The 27,485-nt window shown below is 38.8% G+C and overlaps 1 protein-coding gene across 3 annotated transcripts in view; it reads left to right on the plus strand.

Annotated features, from left to right (window-relative positions):
- brinp2 (bone morphogenetic protein/retinoic acid inducible neural-specific 2) overlaps positions 1–27,485 on the plus strand; it is a 255,555-nt gene that overhangs the window by 161,036 nt on the left and 67,034 nt on the right. For all 3 annotated transcript variants that reach the window (XM_062069746.1, XM_062069745.1, XM_062069747.1), the window contains one exon: positions 13,077–13,182. In XM_062069746.1, coding sequence (XP_061925730.1) covers positions 13,077–13,182 — 106 coding nt within the window. The remainder of the gene's footprint in view (positions 1–13,076; positions 13,183–27,485) is intronic.

The raw sequence follows: 27,485 nt of genomic DNA on the forward strand, positions 1-27,485 counted from the left end.
GTTCATGATTGACTCCTGATTAATGACTTAGTAGTTTTACATCATAATACCATCTCATGTAAGATGTAGCTGACTTCTACAGGACACGTCAGCAACATGTTCATGATTGACTCCTGATTAATGACTTAGTAGTTTTACATTATAATACCATATGATGCAAGATGTAGCTGACTTCTAAAGGACACGTGAGCAACATGTTCACAAGTGACACCTGATTAATGACTTAGTAGTTTTACATTATAATACCATCTCATGTAAGATCCAGCTGACTTCTACAGGACACGTCAGCAACATGTTCATGATTGACTCCTGATTAATGACTTAGTAGTTTTACATTATAATACCATATGATGCAAGATCTAGCTGACTTCTACAGGACACGTCAGCAACATGTTCATGATTGACTCCTGATTAATGACTTAGTAGTTTTACATTATAATACCATCTCATGTAAGATGTAGCTGACTTCTACAGGACACGTCAGCAACATGTTCACAAGTGACTCCTGATTAATGCCTTAGTAGTTTTACATTATAATACCATCTCATGTAAGATCTAGCTGACATCTACAGGACACAACACTAACATGTTCATGATTGACGCCTGATTAATGACTTAGTAGTTTTACATTATAATACCATCTCATGTAAGATCTAGCTGACTTCTACAGGACACGTCAGCAACATGTTCAAGATTGACTCCTGATTAATGACTTAGTAGTTTTACATTATAATACCATCTCATGCAAGATCTAGCTTACTTCTACAGGACACAACACTAACATGTTCACGAGTGACTCCTGATTAATGACTTAGTAGTTTTACATTATAATACCATATGATGCAAGATCTAGCTGACTTCTACAGGACACGCCACTAACATGTTCACGATTGACTCCTGATTAATGACTTAGTAGTTTTACATTATAATACCATCTCATGTAAGATCTAGCTGACTTCTACAGGACACGTCAGCAACATGTTCACAAGTGACTCCTGATTAATGACTTAGTAGTTTTACATTATAATAACATCTCATGTAAGATCTAGCTGACTTCTACAGGACACGTCAGCAACATGTTCACAAGCGACTCCTGATTAATGACTTAGTAGTTTTACATTATAATACCATATGATGCAAGATCTAGCTGACTTCTACAGGACACGTCAGCAACATGTTCACGATTGACTCCTGATTAATGACTTAGTAGTTTTACATTATAATACCATCTCATGTAAGATGTAGCTGACTTCTACAGGACACGTCAGCAACATGTTCATGATTGACTCCTGATTAATGACTTATTAGTTTTACATTATAATACCATATGATGCAAGATGTAGCTGACTTCTACAGGACACGTCAGCAACATGTTCACAAGTGACTCCTGATTAATGACTTAGTAGTTTTACATTATAATACCATATGATGCAAGATGTAGCTGACTTCTACAGGACACGTCAGCAACATGTTCAAGATTGACTCCTGATTAATGACTTAGTAGTTTTACATTATAATACCATCTCATGTAAGATCTAGCTGACTTCTACAGGACACGCCAGCAACATGTTCACAAGTGACTCCTGATTAATGACTTAGTAGTTTTACATTATAACACCATCTCATGTAAGATCTAGCTGACTTCTACAGGACACGTCAGCAACATGTTCACGATTGACTCCTGATTAATGACTTAGTAGTTTTACATTATAATACCATATGATGCAAGTTGTAGCTGACTTCTACAGGACACGTCAGCAACATGTTCACAAGTGACTCCTGATTAATGACTTAGTAGTTTTACATTATAATACCATCTCATGTAAGATCTAGCTGACTTCTACAGGACACAACACTAACATGTTCACGAGTGACTCCTGATTAATGACTTAGTAGTTTTACATTATAATACCATCTCATGCAAGATGTAGCTGACTTCTACAGGACACGTCAGCAACATGTTCATGATTGACTCCTGATTAATGACTTAGTAGTTTTACATTATAACACCATCTCATGTAAGATCTAGCTGACTTCTACAGGACACGTCAGCAACATGTTCACGATTGACTCCTGATTAATGACTTAGTAGTTTTACATTATAATACCATCTCATGTAAGATCTAGCTGACTTCTACAGGACACGTCAGCAACATGTTCATGATTGACTCCTGATTAATGACTTAGTAGTTTTACATTATAATACCATCTCATGTAAGATCTAGCTGACTTCTACAGGACACGTCAGCAACATGTTCATGATTGACTCCTGATTAATGACTTAGTAGTTTTACATTATAATACCATCTCATGTAAGATCTAGCTGACTTCTACAGGACACGTCAGCAACATGTTCACGATTGACTCCTGATTAATGACTTAGTAGTTTTACATTATAATACCATCTCATGCAAGATCTTGCTGGCTTCTACAGGACACAACACTAACATGTTCACGAGTTACTCCTGATTAATGACTTAGTAGTTTTACATTGTAATACCATCTCATGTAAGATCTAGCTGACTTCTACAGGACACGTCAGCAACATGTTCACGATTGACTCCTGATTAATGACTTAGTAGTTTTACATTATAATACCATCTCATGCAAGATCTTGCTGACTTCTACAGGACACAACACTAACATGTTCACGAGTTACTCCTGATTAATGACTTAGTAGTTTTACATTGTAATACCATCTCATGTAAGATCTAGCTGACTTCTACAGGACACGTCAGCAACATGTTCACGATTGACTCCTGATTAATGACTTAGTAGTTTTACATTATAATACCATCTCATGTAAGATGTAGCTGACTTCTACAGGACACGTCAGCAACATGTTCATGATTGACTCCTGATTAATGACTTAGTAGTTTTACATTATAATACCATATGATGCAAGATGTAGGTGACTTCTACAGGACACGTCAGCAACATGTTCACAAGTGACTCCTGATTAATGACTTAGTAGTTTTACATTATAATACCATATGATGCAAGATGTAGCTGACTTCTACAGGACATGTCAGCAACATGTTCAAGATTGACTCCTGATTAATGACTTAGTAGTTTTACATTATAATACCATCTCATGTAAGATCTAGCTGACTTCTACAGGACACGCCAGCAACATGTTCACAAGTGACTCCTGATTAATGACTTAGTAGTTTTACATTATAATACCATCTCATGTAAGATCTAGCTGACTTCTACAGGACACGTCAGCAACATGTTCAAGATTGACTCCTGATTAATGACTTAGTAGTTTTACATTATAATACCATGTGATGCAAGATGTAGCTGACTTTTACAGGACACGTCAGCAACATGTTCACAAGTGACTCCTGATTAATGACTTAGTAGTTTTACATTATAATACCATCTCATGCAAGATCTAGCTGACTTCTACAGGACACGTCAGCAACATGTTCACAAGTGACTCCTGATTAATGACTTAGTAGTTTTACATTATAATACCATCTCATGTAAGATCTAGCTGACTTCTACAGGACACAACACTAACATGATCACGAGTGACTCCTGATTAATGACTTAGTAGTTTTACATTATAATACCATCTCATGCAAGATGTAGCTGACTTCTACAGTACACGTCAGCAACATGTTCATGATTGACTCCTGATTAATGACTTAGTAGTTTTACATTATAATACCATCTCATGTAAGATCTAGCTGACTTCTACAGGACACGTCAGCAACATGTTCATGATTGACTCCTGATTAATGACTTAGTAGTTTTACATTATAATACCATATGATGGAAGATCTAGCTGACTTCTACAGGACACGTCAGCAACATGTTCATGATTGACTCCTGATTAATGACTTAGTAGTTTTACATTATAATACCATCTCATGTAAGATCTAGCTGACTTCTACAGGACACGTCAGCAACATGTTCATGATTGACTCCTGATTAATGACGTAGTAGTTTTACATTATAATACCATCTCATGTAAGATGTAGCTGACTTCTACAGGACACGTCAGCAACATGTTCATGATTGACCCCTGATTAATGACTTAGTAGTTTTACATTATAATACCATCTCATGTAAGATCTAGCTGACTTCTACAGGACACGTCAGCAACATGTTCACAAGTGACTCCTGATTAATGACTTAGTAGTTTTACATTATAATACCATATGATGCAAGATCTAGCTGACTTCTACAGGACACATCAGCAACATGTTCATGATTGACTCCTGATTAATGACTTAGTAGTTTTACATTATAATACCATCTCATGTAAGATCTAGCTGACTTCTACAGGACACGTCAGCAACATGTTCATGATTGACTCCTGATTAATGACTTAGTAGTTTTACATCATAATACCATCTCATGTAAGATGTAGCTGACTTCTACAGGACACGTCAGCAACATGTTCATGATTGACTCCTGATTAATGACTTAGTAGTTTTACATTATAATACCATATGATGCAAGATCTAGCTGACTTCTACAGGACACGTCAGCAACATGTTCATGATTGACTCCTGATTAATGACTTAGTAGTTTTACATTATAATACCATCTCATGTAAGATGTAGCTGACTTCTACAGGACACGTCAGCAACATGTTCATGATTGACTCCTGATTATTGACTTAGTAGTTTTACATTATAATACCATATGATGCAAGATCTAGCTGACTTCTACAGGACACGTCAGCAACATGTTCATGATTGACTCCTGATTAATGACTTATTAGTTTTACATTATAATACCATCTCATGTAAGATGTAGCTGACTTCTACAGGACACGTCAGCAACATGTTCATGATTGACTCCTGATTAATGACTTAGTAGTTTTACATTATAATACCATATGATGCAATATGTAGCTGACTTCTACAGGACACGTCAGCAACATGTTCACAAGTGACTCCTGATTAAAATCTTAGTAGTTTTACATTATAATACCATCTCATGTAAGATCTAGCTGACTTCTACAGGACACGTCAGCAACATGTTCATGATTGACTCCTGATTAATGACTTAGTAGTTTTACATTATAATACCATCTCATGTAAGATCTAGCTGACTTCTACAAGACACAACACTAACATGTTGACGATTGACTCCTGATTAATGACTTAGTAGTTTTACATTATAATACCATCTCATGTAAGATCTAGCTGACTTCTACAGGACACGTCAGCAACATGTTCACGATTGACTCCTGATTAATGACTTAGTAGTTTTACATTATAATACCATCTCATGCAAGATCTTGCTGACTTCTACAGGACACAACACTAACATGTTCACGAGTGACTCCTGATTAATGACTTAGTAGTTTTACATTATAATACCATCTCATGTAAGATCTAGCTGACTTCTACAGGACACGTCAGCAACATGTTCATGATTGACTCCTGATTAATGACTTAGTAGTTTTACATTATAATACCATATGATGCAAGATCTAGCTGACTTCTACAGGACACGTCAGCAACATGTTCATGATTGACTCCTGATTAATGACTTAGTAGTTTTACATTATAATACCATCTCATGTAAGATGTAGCTGACTTCTACAGGACACGTCAGCAACATGTTCATGATTGACTCCTGATTAATGACTTAGTAGTTTTACATTATAATACCATATGATGCAAGATGTAGCTGACTTCTACAGGACACGTCAGCAACATGTTCACAAGTGACTCCTGATTAATGACTTAGTAGTTTTACATTATAATACCATCTCATGCAAGATCTAGCTGACTTCTACAGGACACGTCAGCAACATGTTCACAAGTGACTCCTGATTAATGACCTAGTAGTTTTGCATTATAATACCATCTCATGTAAGATCTAGCTGACTTCTACAGGACACAACACTAACATGTTCACGAGTGACTCCTGATTAATGACTTAGTAGTTTTACATTATAATACCATCTCATGCAAGATGTAGCTGACTTCTACAGGACACGTCAGCAACATGTTCATGATTGACTCCTGATTAATGACTTAGTAGTTTTACATTATAATACCATCTCATGCAAGATGTAGCTGACTTCTACAGGACACGTCAGCAACATGTTCATGATTGACTCCCGATTAATGACTTAGTAGTTTTACATTATAATACCATCTCATGTAAGATGTAGCTGACTTCTACAGGACACGTCAGCAACATGTTCATGATTGACTCCTGATTAGTGACTTAGTAGTTTTACATTATAATACCATATGATGCAAGATGTAGCTGACTTCTACAGGACACGTCAGCAACATGTTCACAAGTGACTCCTGATTAATGACTTAGTAGTTTTACATTATAATACCATCTCATGTAAGATCTAGCTGACTTCTACAGGACACGTCAGCAACATGTTCATGATTGACTCCTGATCAATGACTTAGTAGTTTTACATTATAATACCATCTCATGTAAGATCTAGCTGACTTCTACAGGACACAACACTAACATGTTCACGATTGACTCCTGATTAATGACTTAGTAGTTTTACATTATAATACCATCTCATGTAAGATCTAGCTGATTTCTACAGGACACGTCAGCAACATGTTCACGATTGACTCCTGATTAATGACTTACTAGTTTTACATTATAATACCATATGATGCAAGATGTAGCTGACTTCTACAGGACACGTCAGCAACATGTTCACAAGTGACTCCTGATTAATGACTTAGTAGTTTTACATTATAATACCATCTCATGTAAGATGTAGCTGAGTTCTACAGGACACGTCAGCAACATGTTCACAAGTGACTCCTGATTAATGACTTAGTAGTTTTCCATTATAATACCATCTCATGCAAGATCTAGCTGACTTCTACAGGATACGTCAGCAACATGTTCACAAGTGACTCCTGATTAATGACTTAGTAGTTTTGCATTATAATACCATCTCATGTAAGATCTAGCTGACTTCTACAGGACACAACACTAACATGTTCACGAGTGACTCCTGATTAATGACTTAGTAGTTTTACATTATAATACCATCTCATGCAAGATGTAGCTGACTTTTACAGGACACGTCAGCAACATGTTCATGATTGTCTCCTGATTAATGACTTAGTAGTTTTACATTATAATACCATCTCATGTAAGATCTAGCTGACTTCTACAGGACACGTCAGCAACATGTTCACGATTGACTCCTGATTAATGACTTAGTAGTTTTACATTATAATACCATCTCATGTAAGATGTAGCTGACTTCTACAGGACACGTCAGCAACATGTTCATGATTGACTCCTGATTAATGACTTAGTAGTTTTACAATATAATACCATCTCATGTAAGATCTAGCTGACTTCTATAGGACACGCCAGCAACATGTTCATGATTGACTCCTGATTAATGACTTAGTAGTTTTACATTATAATACCATCTCATGTAAGATGTAGCTGACTTCTACAGGACACGTCAGCAACATGTTCATGATTGACTCCTGATTAATGACTTAGTAGTTTTACATTATAATACCATCTCATGCAAGATGTAGCTGACTTCTACAGGACACGTCAGCAACATGTTCACAAGTGACTCCTGATTAATGACTTAGTAGTTTTACATTATAATACCACATGATGCAAGATCTAGCTGACTTCTACAGGACACGTCAGCAACATGTTCATGATTGACTCCTGATTAATGACTTAGTAGTTTTACATTATAATACCATCTCATGTAAGATCTAGCTGACTTCTACAGGACATGTCAGCAACATGTTCATGATTGACTCCTGATTAATGACTTAGTAGTTTTACATTATAATACCATGTGATGCAAGATCTAGCTGACTTCTACAGGACACGTCAGCAACATGTTCATGATTGACTCCTGATTAATGACTTAGTAGTTTTACATTATAATACCATATGATGCAAGATCTAGCTGACTTCAATCAATCAATCAATCAATGTTTATTTATATAGCCCTAAATCACAAGTGTCTCAAAGGGCTGTACAAGCCACAACGACATCCTCGGTACAGAGCCCACTGACTTCTACAGGACACGTCAGCAACATGTTCATGATTGACTCCTGATTAATGACTTAGTAGTTTTACATTATAATACCATCTCATGCAAGATCTAGCTGACTTCTACAGGACACGTCAGCAACATGTTCACAAGTGACTCCTGATTAATGACTTAGTAGTTTTACATTATAATACCATCTCATGTAAGATCTAGCTGACTTCTACAGGACACGTCAGCAACATGTTCACGATTGACTCCTGATTAATGACTTACTAGTTTTACATTATAATACCATATGATGCAAGATGTAGCTGACTTCTACAGGACACGTCAGCAACATGTTCACAAGTGACTCCTGATTAATGACTTAGTAGTTTTACATTATAATACCATCTCATGTAAGATGTAGCTGAGTTCTACAGGACACGTCAGCAACATGTTCACAAGTGACTCCTGATTAATGACATAGTAGTTTTCCATTATAATACCATCTCATTCAAGATCTAGCTGACTTCTACAGGACACGTCAGCAACATGTTCACAAGTGACTCCTGATTAATGACTTAGTAGTTTTGCATTATCATACCATCTCATGTAAGATCTAGCTGACTTCTACAGGACACAACACTAACATGTTCACGAGTGACTCCTGATTAATGACTTAGTAGTTTTACATTATAATACCATCTCATGCAAGATGTAGCTGACTTCTACAGGACACGTCAGCAACATGTTCATGATTGACTCCTGATTAATGACTTAGTAGTTTTACATTATAATACCATCTCATGTAAGATCTAGCTGACTTCTACAGGACACGTCAGCAACATGTTCACGATTGACTCCTGATTAATGACTTAGTAGTTTTACATTATAATACCATCTCATGTAAGATGTAGCTGACTTCTACAGGACACGTCAGCAACATGTTCATGATTGACTCCTGATTAATGACTTAGTAGTTTTACAATATAATACCATCTCATGTAAGATCTAGCTGACTTCTATAGGACACGCCAGCAACATGTTCATGATTGACTCCTGATTAATGACTTAGTAGTTTTACATTATAATACCATCTCATATAAGATGTAGCTGACTTCTACAGGACACGTCAGCAACATGCTCATGATTGACTCCTGATTAATGACTTAGTAGTTTTACATTATAATAACATATGATGCAAGATGTAGCTGACTTCTACAGGACACGTCAGCAACATGTTCACAAGTGACTCCTGATTAATGACTTAGTAGTTTTACATTATAATACCACATGATGCAAGATCTAGCTGACTTCTACAGGACACGTCAGCAACATGTTCATGATTGACTCCTGATTAATGACTTAGTAGTTTTACATTATAATACCATCTCATGTAAGATCTAGCTGACTTCTACAGGACATGTCAGCAACATGTTCATGATTGACTCCTGATTAATGACTTAGTAGTTTTACATTATAATACCATATGATGCAAGATCTAGCTGACTTCTACAGGACACGTCAGCAACATGTTCATGATTGACTCCTGATTAATGACTTAGTAGTTTTACATTATAATACCATATGATGCAAGATCTAGCTGACTTCTACAGGACACGTCAGCAACATGTTCATGATTGACTCCTGATTAATGACTTAGTAGTTTTACATTATAATACCATATGATGCAAGATGTAGCTGACTTCTACAGGACACGTCAGTAACATGTTCACAAGTGACTCCTGATTAATGACTTAGTAGTTTTACATTATAATACCATCTAATGTAAGATCTAGCTGAATTCTACAGGACACAACACTAACATGTTCACTAGTGACTCCTGATTAATGACTTAGTAGTTTTACATTATAATACCATCTCATGTAAGATCTAGCTGACTTCTACAGGACACGTCAGCAACATGTTCAAAAGTGACTCCTGATTAATGACTTAGTAGTTTTACATTATAATACCATCTCATGTAAGATCTACCTGACTTCTACAGGACACGTCAGCAACATGTTCACGATTGACTCCTGATTAATGACTTAGTAGTTTTACATTATAATACCATCTCATGTAAGATCTAGCTGACTTCTACAGGACACGTCAGCAACATGTTCATGATTGACTCCTGATTAATGACTTAGTAGTTTTACATTATAATACCATATGATGCAAGATGTAGCTGACTTCTACAGGACACGTCAGCAACATGTTCACAAGTGACTCCTGATTAATGACTTAGTAGTTTTACATTATAATACCATCTCATGTAAGATCTAGCTGACTTCTACAGGACACGTCAGCAACATGTTCATGATTGACTCCTGATTAATGACTTAGTAGTTTTACATTATAATACCATCTGATGCAAGATGTAGCTGACTTCTACAGGACACGTCAGCAACATGTTCATGATTGACTCCTGATTAATGACTTAGTAGTTTTACATTATAATATTATGTAATGCAAGATCTAGCTGACTTCTACAGGACACGTCAGCAACATGTTCATGATTGACTCCTGATTAATGACTTAGTAGTTTTACATTATAATACCATCTCATGTAAGATGTAGCTGACTTCTACAGGACACGTCAGCAACATGTTCATGATTGACTACTGATTAATGACTTAGTAGTTTGACATTATAATACCATATGTTGCAAGATCTAGCTGACTTCTACAGGACACGTCAGCAACATGTTCACAAGTGACTCCTGATTAATGACTTAGTAGTTTTACATTATAATACCATCTCATGTAAGATCTAGCTGACTTCTACAGGACACGTCAGCAACATGTTCATGATTGACTCCTGATTAATGACTTAGTAGTTTTACATTATAATACCATCTCATGTAAGATCTAGCTGACTTCTACAGGACACAACACTAACATGTTCACGATTGACTCCTGATTAATGACTTAGTAGTTTTACATTATAATACCATCTCATGTAAGATCTAGCTAACTTCTACAGGACACGTCAGCAACATGTTCACGATTGACTCCTGATTAATGACTTAGTAGTTTTACATTATAATACCATCTCATGCAAGATCTTGCTGACTTCTACAGGACACAACACTAACATATTCATGAGTGACTCCTGATTAAAGACTTAGTAGTTTTACATTATAATACCATCTCATGTAAGATCTAGCCTACTTCTACAGGACACGTCAGCAACATGTTCACGATTGACTCCTGATTAATGACTTAGTAGTTTTACATTATAATACCATCTCATGTAAGATCTAGCTGACTTCTACAGGACACGTCAGCAACATGTTCACGATTGACTCCTGATTAATGACTTAGTAGTTTTACATTATAATACCATCTCATGCAAGATCTAGCTGACTTCTACAGGACACAACACTAACATGTTCATGATTGACTCCTGATTAATGACTTAGTAGTTTTACATTACAATACCATATGATGCAAGATCTAGCTGACTTCTACAGGACACGTCAGCGTTGCAAAATGAAAATAATGAAGTAGAACGTGAGTTATTAATATCAAGTGAGAATGTAGGACATATAAAGATAAAGACTTGATAGGCACGTGCGTAATGTTTTAGGTTTTAGTGTGTTGTAATTAAACGTGATGAAGCCCGTTCTAATCTCAGTATACTTTGGATGCCCTGCAGCCAGCGAGCAGCCTGCGAGCAGCTAGCGAGCAGCTGCAGTGGCGCCGTATTGAAAGCAAAGATGTTTATTTGTTTGTGCTGTCAGACGACTTTGTGTTGTGCCGACATGCCATGCCTGCCAGCTCCACGTCTGCTTGGCACACTTCTAATGCCCACTAATCACTCACTCACTAAATACTGCGTCAGAACATTCCGGATGACTCATTCTTACTTAACACATCCGGAAACAAGTCAGACAATTTCCTATTCAAATCCCCACTAAAGTCCTTCCCTTCTAGTCTGCTTACGGACTATAGTCACAGTGCCCTTGTGCAAGGTGTTAGCAACTCTTTCATAGGTTGTCAAATGTTACAATTCAACTGTTCCTAACTATTTGTGTTGAATTCCTAGCAGTGACTGCTAGAGAGGTTCTAGACAGTCCTGTCCAACTGCATGTGGTCTGCGCTAGTTAGGAAACTCTGTCTCTGCTCCACCATTGTAGATTGACGTGGTTACCTCCACATGATATCTCTACATGATATCTCTATGTGATATCAAGTTCATTTGCTGTCACCTGCACACCACTTACTCCCAAAATTGAAGTTGCTATGCTTCTGACGTCCTGTCGACATAAAAGTAGCAAGTCATGTTACATCAACTTCTCAGTAACATGTGTTGTTGTAACATGCAAAACTGTTGGACAACGTAACTGTTAGTAAGATGCGACTTTAAGGTTTTACTACTTAGGTATAAAATACTAAAGGGTCTGTCTTGCTGATTGTATTGTACCATATGTCCCGGACAGAAATCTGCGTTCAAAGAACTCCGGCTTATTGGTGATTCCCAGAGCCCCAAAAAAGTCTGCGGACTATAGAGTGTTTTCTGTTTGGACTCCAGTACTCTGGAATGTTCTAGCAGTAACAGTTAGAGATGCTATAAGTCCCATTTTAAAACTCATTTGTATACTCTAGTCTTTAAATAGACCCCTTTTTAGACCAGTTGACCTGCCGCTTCTCTTTGCTGCTCTGCCACCCTCTCCTGCACGGAGAGGATACCAGGTGGCCACGGATTAGTTTCGATGGTGGACGCGCTAGCTGTTCCAAGTCGGGAGCGGGGGTGGACCACCCCTCTATGCATCAGTCGGTGACGTCCCTGTGCTGTTGACTGGTCTACATGCAATAGGATCCCCCTGCTGGCCTGCACTCACATATTATGAACCGTACCCACTCCGGTCACCCGATTGATTGATTGATTGATAATGCTGTCATTGTGTAAGAACGTTATTTCTGTTCATCTGTTGGACTTCAAGTGTTTGTGGTACAGTAGAAACCGCAGCCGTTCTTCAATGTTCTATGCAAACACAGAAATGGTTTTAAACATTTATCGCTGCAAGAGGATGGAATACATACTTGTTTTGCATGTTGATATAAATACAAGTTCTTCTTTGTTTCCTAGGTAACAGAGACAAGGACGGGCCCTCTCGGTTGCAGTAACTATGACAGCTTGGACTCTGTTAGTTCAGTGTTGGTGCACAGTCCGGAAAACAAGATCCACCTAAGAGGTAGGGTTGTGTACGACTCACACTTGCATACACACTTTTGAACAAAGTCATGAAAAGTTTGAGGGTCCGCACTTGCTGAAAGCTAAGCAGGTTTTGGACCCATCTTGTGTTGTAACAAGTGTCTAAAATGTTTGCCAATAGTTTATCGAAAATAGTTCAAAACAAATACACAGATGTAAGCCTTAAACAAAATATGGAAAACAGGCAGAACTGCAGAAACTGCTAGAACATATGAAAATAATAAATACTAGCTGCCCTGACTAAAATTACAAAAGGCTATGAGTAAACACTAGCATGGAAGCTAGTAGCAACCAACAAAGTAGTAGTGGCACAGACAGCAGAAGTCGGGTAAACACAGGGATCTAGCATAATCTGACCTTTTACTGGTGTGGACGAAGGGTTTGCATATACTGGCACCAGCAGCTGTATTTATTAGTTTGGATTTTATTCATCCAGGAAAGTTGCATTGAGATTAATCAATCAATCAATCAATGTTTATTTATATAGCCCTAAACCACAAGTGTCTCATAATAGTCTCTCTTTCAAGGGTGTCCTGCCACAAACTGTCATAAACCAGTGCGGGTGGCACTGGGAGCATAGTGGGTGAAGACGGCAGGGAGTAGGATGGCAAAAGTTGGATTCCTTTTTGGACGACCACATGCCACATGTCTTTAGACTGTTGGGCCAAAGTCCTTGCAGGCCTGAGAGAAAGTGTCTGAAACTTCTGCTGGGTTAGGGTTGTTTCTCATGCATGGTCAACATGACTCTGATCTATTTGGATTTGGCTCGGAAATAGTCATGTGATCTTAAGGACTTCTTCCCAAAGGTAGCCCAAGTGGTGCGGTGTATGTGGTTGTGCCAGTTCTTTATGGCAGTGTCACCAGGTTTCAGGACGGGAAATTCCCTCTCAAAACTCTGAGTAAACTACTCCATGAGGTCTGGGTGAAACATCTTGATCTTTGTCGTTTCTTTGGTTGCACCCCAATCCTGCAGCATGACCAGGAGTGGACACACGTATCGCAGATGGTGTGTGAAGAACATTCTTGATGTCAGCATGTCGGACTAGGACCACATTCAGTTGGTGACATACTTGGTTGTGGTTGATTGTGGACACAAGTCCTGATCCAGAAGAAGACAGTTATTGGGAGGTTCACAGCTCCAAGAGTCAGTGTCCATTCTCATTCATTATGCCCACTCCCAACTGGCAAAGGTAGGAGGGCCACAGGTGTGTCCACAGCTCATTGGTAATGACATCAGTCTCCCTGGTATTGTTGATGTCTGGTACAGTTCACATCCGAGTTGTTATTCTCATTTATTCTCATCCATAATTTTCAAAAAATCAATTAGTTTTTTAATAATCCGTTTTTAAAAACTGGGATCTGAGATCAAATAGCATTTGAAAAGACAGTCAAATGAGCCATAAATGCCCTTTTCAATAAACTTCCCGTTTTATTTTCCTCTCATTCTTATTTGTCTTCCGTTTGTATTTGACTTCCAATCTGGTTACAATCCAAAAGCACCGTATTGTGAAAACTTCGAAATGCTATTGTTGTAATACGAGCGCATTGTTGGAGGTCCCGGTTCCAGTCAATGAGCACGCAAAGAGGAACGTCCCAAAAGAAAGCGTCTTTTGGAGGCATTTTTCCTTCTAAACCGAGAGATATTTTCTACCTCTGTACACACACACACACACACACACACACACACACACACACACACACACACACACACACACACACACACACACACACACACACACACACACACACACACACACACACACACACACACACACACGCCCACACACACACTTGGTGTCCCGTGCTTGACCAGGACCAACCTTTACTTCACGCTGCAGTTCTTCATATGTCTGTTCTGCCTCACTGGCTCATCTCCCGAGGTATTTGCTATCTCCCCCGACTGGAGATGAACCGTGTCTTCATTGCAACCCCTGCAGCTACTCATGCACCACTCTGGGATGAATAAACTGACACGTTATTGATGGAATTTTCCACCCATTCTGACCTCAACTGTGTACTTATCAGCTGGAGAGTAAGAGAAAGTGAAGAAGCTTGTTAGTGTGAATGTCAGGAAATTGTAGGACGGGATGCAGAGACAACGGCAAAGTGTCAAAAATAAATGTTTGAAGGAACAGACTAAAGAGTCCTCTACAGTCCAAATACCACAATCAAGTACTCACAATCAGGTTGATTGGCAGCACTAAATGGTGCCTAGTGTGTGAATGTTGTACATCTGTGTTGGCCCTGCGATGAGGGGGCGACTTGTCCAGGGTGTACCCCGCCTTCCGCCCGATTGTAGCTGAGATAGGCTCCAGCACCCCCCCGCGACCCCGAAAGGGATAAGCGGTAGGAAATGCATGGATGGAAGTACTCACAATGGACAGGACCAAACATGATGGTGCCAGGAAGTAACCACCAATTAGGCAAAAGAACTAACCAAAAGATGAATTGTTGCCAGAGACAAAAGCTGCAGCAGGAGTAGAATAACCAGAAGCAAGCTTCACAGACACTCCAAGAACCAGAAGCAAGCTTCACAGACACTCCAAGAACCAGAAGCAAGCTTCACAGACACTCCAAGAACCAGAAGCAAGCTTCACAGACACTCCAAGAACAGCTAATAATAATAATAATGGATTACAAAGACTAGAGACTATGCGAGCAAACAACAACAAGGGGAAGCAATGCTCACAGTTCCTGTCTAGGGAAAGAGAAGTCTGGAATACCATGATTGATCGGACCTTTGAGCTTTTCACCACCATTAACTGGGAAGTTAATCGGACCTTTGTGCTTTTCACCACCATTGACTGGGAAGTTAATCGGACCTTTGAGCTTTTCACCACCATTAACTGGGAAGTTAATCGGCCCTTTGAGCTTTTCACCACCATTAACTGGGAAGTTAATCGGCCCTTTGAGCTTTTCACCACCATTAACTGGGAAGTTAATCGGACCTTTGTGCTTTTCACCACCATTAACTGGGAAGTCAATCGGACCTTGTGCTTTTCACCACCATTAACTGGGAAGTTAATCGGACCTTTGTGCTTTTCACCACCATTAACTGGGAAGTTAATCGGCCCTTTGAGCTTTTCACCACCATTAACTGGGAAGTTAATCGGACCTTTGTGCTTTTCACCACCATTAACTGGGAAGTCAATCGGACCTTGTGCTTTTCACCACCATTAACTGGGAAGTCAATCGGACCTTTGTGCTTTTCACCACCCTTAACTGGGAAGTCAATCGGACCTTGTGCTTTTCACCACCATTAACTGGGAAGTCAATCGGACCTTTGTGCTTTTCACCACCATTAACTGGGAAGTTAATCGGACCTTTGTGCTTTTCACCACCATTAACTGGGAAGTCAATCGGACCTTGTGCTTTTCACCACCATTAACTGGGAAGTTAATCGGACCTTTGTGCTTTTCACCACCATTAACTGGGAAGTTAATCGGCCCTTTGAGCTTTTCACCACCATTAACTGGGAAGTTAATCGGACCTTTGTGCTTTTCACCACCATTAACTGGGAAGTCAATCGGACCTTGTGCTTTTCACCACCATTAACTGGGAAGTCAATCGGACCTTTGTGCTTTTCACCACCCTTAACTGGGAAGTCAATCGGACCTTGTGCTTTTCACCACCATTAACTGGGAAGTCAATCGGACCTTTGTGCTTTTCACCACCATTAACTGGGAAGTTAATCGGACCTTTGTGCTTTTCACCACCATTAACTGGGAAGTCACTCGGACCTTTGTGCTTTTCACCACCATTAACTGGGAAGTTAATCGGACCTTTGTGCTTTTCACCACCATTAACTGGGAAGTCAATCGGACCTTTGTGCTTTTCACCACCATTAACTGGGAAGTTAATCGGACCTTTGTGCTTTTCACCACCATTAACTGGGAGCTTTTCACCACCATTAACTGGGAAGTCAATCGGACCTTTGTGCTTTTCACCACCATTACTGGGAAGTTAATCGGACCTTTGTGCTTTTCACCACCATTAACTGGGAAGTCAATCGGACCTTTGTGCTTTTCACCATCATTAACTGGGAAGTTAATCGGACCTTTGTGCTTTTCACCACCATTAACTGGGAGCTTTTCACCACCATTAACTGGGAAGTCAATCGGACCATTGTGCTTTTCACCACCATTAACTGGGAAGTCAATCGGACCTTTGTGCTTTTCACCACCATTAACTGGGAAGTTAATCGGACCTTTGTGCTTTTCACCACCATTAACTGGGAAGTCAATCGGACCTTAGTGCTTTTCACCACCATTAACTGGGAAGTTAATCGGACCTTTGTGCTTTTCACCACCATTAACTGGGAAGTTAATCGGCCCTTTGAGCTTTTCACCACCATTAACTGGGAAGTTAATCGGCCCTTTGAGCTTTTCACCACCATTAACTGGGAAGTTAATCGGACCTTTGTGCTTTTCCCCACCATTGACTGGGAAGTTAATCGGACCTTTGAGCTTTTCACCACCATTAACTGGGAAGTTAATCGGCCCTTTGAGCTTTTCACCACCATTAACTGGGAAGTTAATCGGCCCTTTGAGCTTTTCACCACCATTAACTGGGAAGTTAATCGGACCTTTGTGCTTTTCACCACCATTAACTGGGAAGTCAATCGGACCTTGTGCTTTTCACCACCATTAACTGGGAAGTTAATCGGACCTTTGTGCTTTTCACCACCATTAACTGGGAAGTTAATCGGCCCTTTGAGCTTTTCACCACCATTAACTGGGAAGTTAATCGGACCTTTGTGCTTTTCACCACCATTAACTGGGAAGTTAATCGGACCTTTGTGCTTTTCACCACCATTAACTGGGAAGTCAATCGGACCTTGTGCTTTTCACCACCATTAACTGGGAAGTCAATCGGACCTTTGTGCTTTTCACCACCCTTAACTGGGAAGTCAATCGGACCTTGTGCTTTTCACCACCATTAACTGGGAAGTCAATCGGACCTTTGTGCTTTTCACCACCATTAACTGGGAAGTTAATCGGACCTTTGTGCTTTTCACCACCATTAACTGGGAAGTCACTCGGACCTTTGTGCTTTTCACCACCATTAACTGGGAAGTTAATCGGACCTTTGTGCTTTTCACCACCATTAACTGGGAAGTCAATCGGACCTTTGTGCTTTTCACCACCATTAACTGGGAAGTTAATCGGACCTTTGTGCTTTTCACCACCATTAACTGGGAGCTTTTCACCACCATTAACTGGGAAGTCAATCGGACCTTTGTGCTTTTCACCACCATTGACTGGGAAGTTAATCGGACCTTTGAGCTTTTCACCACCATTAACTGGGAAGTTAATCGGCCCTTTGAGCTTTTCACCACCATTAACTGGGAAGTTAATCGGCCCTTTGAGCTTTTCACCACCATTAACTGGGAAGTTAATCGGACCTTTGTGCTTTTCACCACCATTAACTGGGAAGTCAATCGGACCTTGTGCTTTTCACCACCATTAACTGGGAAGTTAATCGGACCTTTGTGCTTTTCACCACCATTAACTGGGAAGTTAATCGGCCCTTTGAGCTTTTCACCACCATTAACTGGGAAGTTAATCGGACCTTTGTGCTTTTCACCACCATTAACTGGGAAGTCAATCGGACCTTGTGCTTTTCACCACCATTAACTGGGAAGTCAATCGGACCTTTGTGCTTTTCACCACCCTTAACTGGGAAGTCAATCGGACCTTGTGCTTTTCACCACCATTAACTGGGAAGTCAATCGGACCTTTTTGCTTTTCACCACCATTAACTGGGAAGTTAATCGGACCTTTGTGCTTTTCACCACCATTAACTGGGAAGTCACTCGGACCTTTGTGCTTTTCACCACCATTAACTGGGAAGTTAATCGGACCTTTGTGCTTTTCACCACCATTAACTGGGAAGTCAATCGGACCTTTGTGCTTTTCACCACCATTAACTGGGAAGTTAATCGGACCTTTGTGCTTTTCACCACCATTAACTGGGAGCTTTTCACCACCATTAACTGGGAAGCCAATCGGACCTTTGTGCTTTTCACCACCATTACTGGGAAGTTAATCGGACCTTTGTGCTTTTCACCACCATTAACTGGGAAGTCAATCGGACCTTTGTGCTTTTCACCATCATTAACTGGGAAGTTAATCGGACCTTTGTGCTTTTCACCACCATTAACTGGGAGCTTTTCACCACCATTAACTGGGAAGTCAATCGGACCATTGTGCTTTTCACCACCATTAACTGGGAAGTCAATCGGACCTTTGTGCTTTTCACCACCATTAACTGGGAAGTTAATCGGACCTTTGTGCTTTTCACCACCATTAACTGGGAAGTCAATCGGACCTTAGTGCTTTTCACCACCATTAACTGGGAAGTTAATCGGACCTTTGTGCTTTTCACCACCATTAACTGGGAAGTTAATCGGCCCTTTGAGCTTTTCACCACCATTAACTGGGAAGTTAATCGGCCCTTTGAGCTTTTCACCACCATTAACTGGGAAGTTAATCGGACCTTTGTGCTTTTCACCACCATTAACTGGGAAGTCAATCGGACCTTGTGCTTTTCACTACCATTAACTGGGAAGTCAATCGGACCTTTGTGCTTTTCACCACCATTAACTGGGAAGTTAATCGGACCTTTGTGCTTTTCACCACCATTAACTGGGAAGTCAATCGGACCTTTGTGCTTTTCACCACCATTAACTGGGAAGTCAATCGGACCTTTGTGCTTTTCACCACCATTAACTGGGAAGTCAATCGGACCTTTGTGCTTTTCACCACCATTAACTGGGAAGTCAACCGGACCTTTGTGCTTTTCACCACCATTAACTGGGAAGTTAATCGGACCTTTGTGCTTTTCACCACCATTAACTGGGAAGTCACTCGGACCTTTGTGCTTTTCACCACCATTAACTGGGAAGTTAATCGGACCTTTGTGCTTTTCACCACCATTAACTGGGAAGTCAATCGGACCTTTGTGCTTTTCACCACCATTAACTGGGAAGTCAATCGGACCTTTGTGCTTTTCACCATCATTAACTGGGAAGTTAATCGGACCTTTGTGCTTTTCACCACCATTAACTGGGAGCTTTTCACCACCATTAACTGGGAAGTCAATCGGACCTTTGTGCTTTTCACCACCATTAACTGGGAAGTCAATCGGACCTTTGTGCCTTTCACCACCATTAACTGGGAAGTCAATCGGACCTTTGTGCTTTTCACTACCATTAACTGGGAAGTTAATCGGACTTTTGTGCTTTTCACCACCATTAACTGGGAAGTCAATCGGACCTTTGTGCTTTTCACCATCATTAACTGGGAAGTTAATCGGACCTTTGTGCTTTTCACCACCATTAACTGGGAGCTTTTCACCACCATTAACTGGGAAGTCATTCGGACCTTTGTGCTTTTCACCACCATTAACTGGGAAGTCAATCGGACCTTTGTGCTTTTCACCACCATTAACTGGGAAGTCAATCGGACCTTTGTGCTTTTCACCACCATTAACTGGGAAGTCAATCGGACCTTTGAGCTTTTCACCACCATTAACTGGGAAGTCACTCGGACCTTTGTGCTTTTCACCACCATTAACTGGGAAGTTAATCGGACCTTTGTGCTTTTCACCACCATTAACTGGGAAGTCAATCGGACCTTTGTGCTTTTCACCACCATTAACTGGGAAGTCAATCGGACCTTTGTGCTTTTCACCATCATTAACTGGGAAGTTAATCGGACCTTTGTGCTTTTCACCACCATTAACTGGGAGCTTTTCACCACCATTAACTGGGAAGTCAATCGGACCTTTGTGCTTTTCACCACCATTAACTGGGAAGTCAATCGGACCTTTGTGCTTTTCACCACCATTAACTGGGAAGTTAATCGGCCCTTTGAGCTTTTCACCACCATTAACTGGGAAGTTAATCGGCCCTTTGAGCTTTTCACCACCATTAACTGGGAAGTTAATCGGACCTTTGTGCTTTTCACCACCATTAACTGGGAAGTCAATCGGACCTTGTGCTTTTCACTACCATTAACTGGGAAGTCAATCGGACCTTTGTGCTTTTCACCACCATTAACTGGGAAGTTAATCGGACCTTTGTGCTTTTCACCACCATTAACTGGGAAGTCAATCGGACCTTTGTGCTTTTCACCACCATTAACTGGGAAGTCAATCGGACCTTTGTGCTTTTCACCATCATTAACTGGGAAGTTAATCGGACCTTTGTGCTTTTCACCACCATTAACTGGGAGCTTTTCACCAGCATTAACTGGGAAGTCAATCGGACCATTGTGCTTTTCACCACCATTAACTGGGAAGTCAATCGACCTTTGTGCTTTTCACCACCATTAACTGGGAAGTCAATCGGACCTTTGTGCTTTTCACCACCATTAACTGGGAAGTCAATCGGACCTTTGTGCTTTTCACCACCATTAACTGGGAAGTCAATCGGACCTTTGTGCTTTTCACCACCATTAACTGGGAAGTTAATCGGACCTTTGTGCTTTTCACCACCATTAACTGGGAAGTCCCTCGGACCTTTGTGCTTTTCACCACCATTAACTGGGAAGTCAATCGGACCTTTGTGCTTTTCACCACCATTAACTGGGAAGTTAATCGGACCTTTGTGCTTTTCACCACCATTAACTGGGAAGTCACTCGGACCTTTGTGCTTTTCACCACCATTAACTGGGAAGTTAATCGGACCTTTGTGCATTTCACCACCATTAACGGGGAAGTCAATCTGACCTTTGTGCTTTTCACCACCATTAACTGGGAAGTTAATCGGACCTTTGTGCTTTTCACCACCATTAACTGGGAAGTCAATCGGACCTTTGTGCTTTTCACCACCATTAACTGGGAAGTTAATCGGACCTTTGTGCTTTTCACCACCATTAACTGGGAAGTCAATCGGACCTTTGTGCTTTTCACCATCATTAACTGGGAAGTTAATCGGACCTTTGTGCTTTTCACCACCATTAACTGGGAGCTTTTCACCACCATTAACTGGGAAGTCAAACGGACCTTTGTGCTTTTCACCACCATTAACAGGGAAGTCAATCGGACCTTTGTGCTTTTCACCACCATTAACTGGGAAGTCAATCGGACCTTTGTGCTTTTCACCACCATTAACTGGGAAGTCAATCGGACCTTTGTGCTTTTCACCATCATTAACTGGGACGTTAATCGGACCTTTGTGCTTTTCACCACCATTAACTGGGAAGTCAATCGGACCTTTGTGCTTTTCACCATCATTGACTGGGAAGTTAATCGGACCTTTGTGCTTTTCACCACCATTAACTGGGAGCTTTTCACCACCATTAACTGGGAAGTTAATCGGACCTTTGAGCTTTTCACCACCATTAACTGGGAAGTCAATCGGACCTTTGAGCTTTTCACCACCATTAACTGGGAAGTTAATCGGACCTTTGAGCTTTTCACCACCATTAACTGGGAAGTCAATCGGACCTTTGAGCTTTTCACCACCATTAACTGGGAAGTTAATCGGACCTTTGTGCTTTTCACCACCATTAACTGGGAAGTTAATCAGACCTTTGAGCTTTTCACCACCATTAACTGGGAAGTTAATCGGCCCTTTGAGCTTTTCACCACCATTAACTGGGAAGTTAATCGGACCTTTGAGCTTTTCCCCACCATTAACTGGGAAGTTAATTGGACCTTTGAGATTTTCACCACCATTAACTGGGAAGTTAATCGGACCTTTGAGCTTTTCACCACCATTAACTGGGAAGTTAATCGGACCTTTGAGCTTTTCACCACCATTAACTGGGAAGTTAATCGGACCTTTGAGCTTTTCACCACCATTAACTGGGAAGTTAATCGGACCTTTAAGCTTTTCACCATCATTAACTGGGAAGTCAATCGTATCTTTGTGCTTTTCACCACCATTAACTGGGAAGTTAATCGGACCTTTGAGCTTTTCACCATCATTAACTGGGAAGTCAATCGGACCTTTGAGCTTTTCACCACCATTAACTGGGAAGTTAATCGGACCTTTGAGCTTTTCACCACCATTAACTGGGAAGTCAATCAGACCTTTGAGCTTTTCACCACCATTAACTGGGAAGTTAATATGACCTTTGAGCTTTTCACCACCATTAACTGGGAAGTTAATCGGACCTTTGAGCTTTTCACCACCATTAACTGGGAAGTTAATCGGACCTTTGTGCTTTTCACCACCATTAACTGGGAAGTCAATCGGACCTTTGTGCTTTTCACCACCATTAACTGGGAAGTTAATCGGACCTTTGTGCTTTTCACCACCATTAACTGGGAAGTCAATCGGACCTTTGTGCTTTTCACCACCATTAACTGGGAAGTGGCTGTTTGGTTGCAGGAATATGCAGAGGGAACAGGAACTAGAAAGGGAAAACATTAGCAAATAAATGTGTCAGGTTGTGCTATTTTAAATTGTCGTGTTACTTCAGAATGTGGAGAAAATACTTATTGGTTGAAACGGAGTCTTTTATTGGACCCCAAGAGGAGCTAGCAAGGAGTGAGTCACTAAGGCTGAAACACAGGAGGTTGCAAGAGGAGCTAGCAAGGAGTGAGTCACTAAGGGTGAAACACAGGAGGTTCCAAGAGGAGCTAGCAAGGAGTGAGTCACTAAGGGTGAAACACAGGAGGTTACAAGAGGAGCTAGCAAGGAGTGAGTCACTAAGGGTGAAACACAGGAGGTTGCAAGAGGAGCTAGCAAGGAGTGAGTCACTAAGGGTGAAACACAGGAGGTTGCAAGAGGAGCTAGCAAGGAGTGAGTCACTAAGGGTGAAACACAGGAGGTTGCAAGAGGAGCTAGCAAGGAGTGAGTCACTAAGGGTGAAACACAGGAGGTTGCAAGAGGAGCTAGCAAGGAGTGAGTCACTAAGGGTGAAACACAGGAGGTTGCAAGAGGAGCTAGCAAGGAGTGAGTCACCAAGGGTGAAACACAGGAGGTTGCAAGAGGAGCTAGCAAGGAGTGAGTCACTAAGGGTGAAACACAGGAGGTTGCAAGAGGAGCTAGCAAGGAGTGAGTCACCAAGGGTGAAACACAGGAGGTTGCAAGAGGAGCTAGCAAGGAGTGAGTCACTAAGGGTGAACACAGGAGGTTGCAAGAGGAGCTAGCAAGGAGTGAGTCACTAAGGGTGAAACACAGGAGGTTGCAAGAGGAGCTAGCAAGGAGTGAGTCACTAAGGGTGAGTCTGGAAGTTTGCCCCACAGGAAACAGATACAAAATAAGAGTCTGGAAGTTTGCCCCACAGGAAACAGATACAAAATAAGAGTCTGGAAGAAACAGTCTGGAACATGACATACAAGATATGAATAATTGTTCAATGGAAGATACATATTTTGTGTCACTAAGGATGAAAATAAGTGTGCCAACTACCTTCCTTTTGGCAACAAAAGGAATGATGTCATACGCATGAAACATGAATATTAAAAAGTAATCCACATCTTTCCACTGACCTTATTGCAGGAGTTAAGTTTACTAATATGAGCGACGTTTACTAATATGAGTTAAGTTTACTAATATGAGTTAAGTTTACTAATATGAGCTAATTTAATAATAGGAGTTAAGTTTACTAATATGAGTTAAGTTTACTAATATGAGCTAATTTAATAATAGGGGTTAAGTTTACTAATATGAGTTAAGTTTACTAATATGAGCTACGTTTACTAATATGAGTTAAGTTTACTAATATGAGCTAATTTAATAATATGAGCTAAGTTTACTAATGTGATTTAAGTTTACTAAGATGAGTTAAGTTTACTAATATGAGCTAAGTTTACTAAGATGAGTTAAGTTTACTACTATGAGTTAAGTTTACTAATATGAGTTAAGTTTACTAATATGAGCTAAGTTTACTAAGATGAGTTAAGTTTACTAATATGAGCTAAGTTTACTAATATGAGCAAATTTAATAATAGGAGTTAAGTTTACTAATATGAGCTACGTTTACTAAGATGAGTTAAGTTTAGTAATATGAGTTAAGTTTACTAAGATGAGTTAAGTTTACTAATATGAGCTAAGTTTACTAAGATGAGCTAAGTTTACTAATATGAGCTAAGTTTACTAATATGAGTTAAGTTTACTAATATGAGCTAAGTTTACTAAGATGAGTTAAGTTTACTACTATGAGTTAAGTTTACTTGTATGAGTTAAGTTTACTAATATGAGCTAAGTTTACTAAGATGAGTTAAGTTTACTAATATGAGCTAAGTTTACTAATATGAGCTAATTTAATAATAGGAGTTAAGTTTACTAATATGAGCTAATTTAATAATAGGAGTTAAGTTTACTAAGATGAGCTAAGTTTACTAATATGAGCTAATTTAATAATAGGAGTTAAGTTTACTAATATGAGCTAAGTTTACTAAGATGAGTTAAGTTTACTAATATGAGTTAAGTTTACTAAGATGAGTTAAGTTTACTAATATGAGCTAAGTTTACTAAGATGAGTTAAGTTTACTAGTATGAGCTAAGTTTACTACTATGAGTTAAGTTTACTAATATGAGTTAAGTTTACTAAGATGAGTTAAGTTTACTACTATGAGTTAAGTTTACTAAGATGAGTTAAGTTTACTAATATGAGCTAAGTTTACTAATATGAGCTAATTTAATAATAGGAGTTAAGTTTACTAATATGAGCTAAGTTTACTAAGATGAGTTAAGTTTACTAAGATGAGTTAAGTTTACTAATATGAGCTAAGTTTACTACTATGAGTTAAGTTTACTAATATGAGTTAAGTTTACTAAGATGAGTTAAGTTTACTACTATGAGTTAAGTTTACTAAGATGAGTTAAGTTTACTAATATGAGCTAAGTTTACTAATATGAGTTAAGTTTACTAAGATGAGTTAAGTTTACTAATATGAGCTAAGTTTACTAAGATGAGTTAAGTTTACTAATATGAGTTAAGTTTACTAAGATGAGTTAAGTTTACTAATATGAACTAAGTTTACTAATATAAGCTAGCAGCAAACACTGCCTCCATCTTAACTTAGATGCTTGTTGTTCTTGCTAACTGAGGATAGTAAACACATCTACATGATCATACCTTATTTACAGCTTGTCCTTTCTGTCTCCACTTGATCTCCTCTTCACTTGTGTGGATGACGTGTGGAGGAGTGATCACATTCACCCACTAGATCTACTTCCCACTAGATCTACTTCCCACTAGATCTACTTCCCACTATGCATTGAACAATCATCTAAATGTGGTCAAGGTAGAAGCAAGAGCTTATCAAAGAAGAACAATTTCACTCATTTAGTGCGTGGAAACAGTCACCGTGTTCCTTTGCATTCCACTGACACTCAGCTGGACACAATACAACACCAAGAATACTAGTCATGTATGATATACCAAATATTTCATTGACATCAATATAACCAATAATACTAGTCATGTATGATATACCAAATATTTCATTGACATCAATACAACCAATAATACTAGTCATGTATGATATACAAAATATTTCATTGACATCAGGCGGCCATTAGAGATCAATGCTATCTCGCTTCTGAGAAACTTCATGGATTATTCTTTTAGAATTTGTCACTTTTGAGTGGATTTATATTAGCTTGTGGATTTGTGGATGGCTCGGAGGATGTTTGATGAAGTGAGTAAAGTGCCTTCACTTTTACCTTTTGGCTTTTTCTACACTTTGTATGCATTTTAACACAATATATATATATATATATATATATATATATATATATATATATATATATATATATATATATATATATATATATATATATATATATATATATATATATATATATATATATATAAAAGTATATATATAAAAGTATATATATATATATATATATATATATATATATATGTACGTACGTATATATATATATATATATATATATATATATATAAAAGTATATATATAAAAGTATATATATATATATATATATATATATATATATGTACGTACGTATATATATATATATATATATATATATATATATATATATATGTACGTACGTATATATATATATATATATATATATATATACGTACATATATATATATATATATATTTATATACGAATATATATATATATATATATATATATATATATATATATATATATATATATATATATATATATATATATATATATATATATATATATATACGTATATATATATATATATATATATATATATATATATATATATATATATATATATACATATATATATATATATATATATATATATATATATATATATATATATATATATATATATATATATATATATATATATATATATATAT

This window comes from Entelurus aequoreus, linkage group LG14 (genome assembly GCF_033978785.1).
Source record: "Entelurus aequoreus isolate RoL-2023_Sb linkage group LG14, RoL_Eaeq_v1.1, whole genome shotgun sequence".
Classification (NCBI taxonomy): domain Eukaryota; kingdom Metazoa; phylum Chordata; class Actinopteri; order Syngnathiformes; family Syngnathidae; genus Entelurus; species Entelurus aequoreus.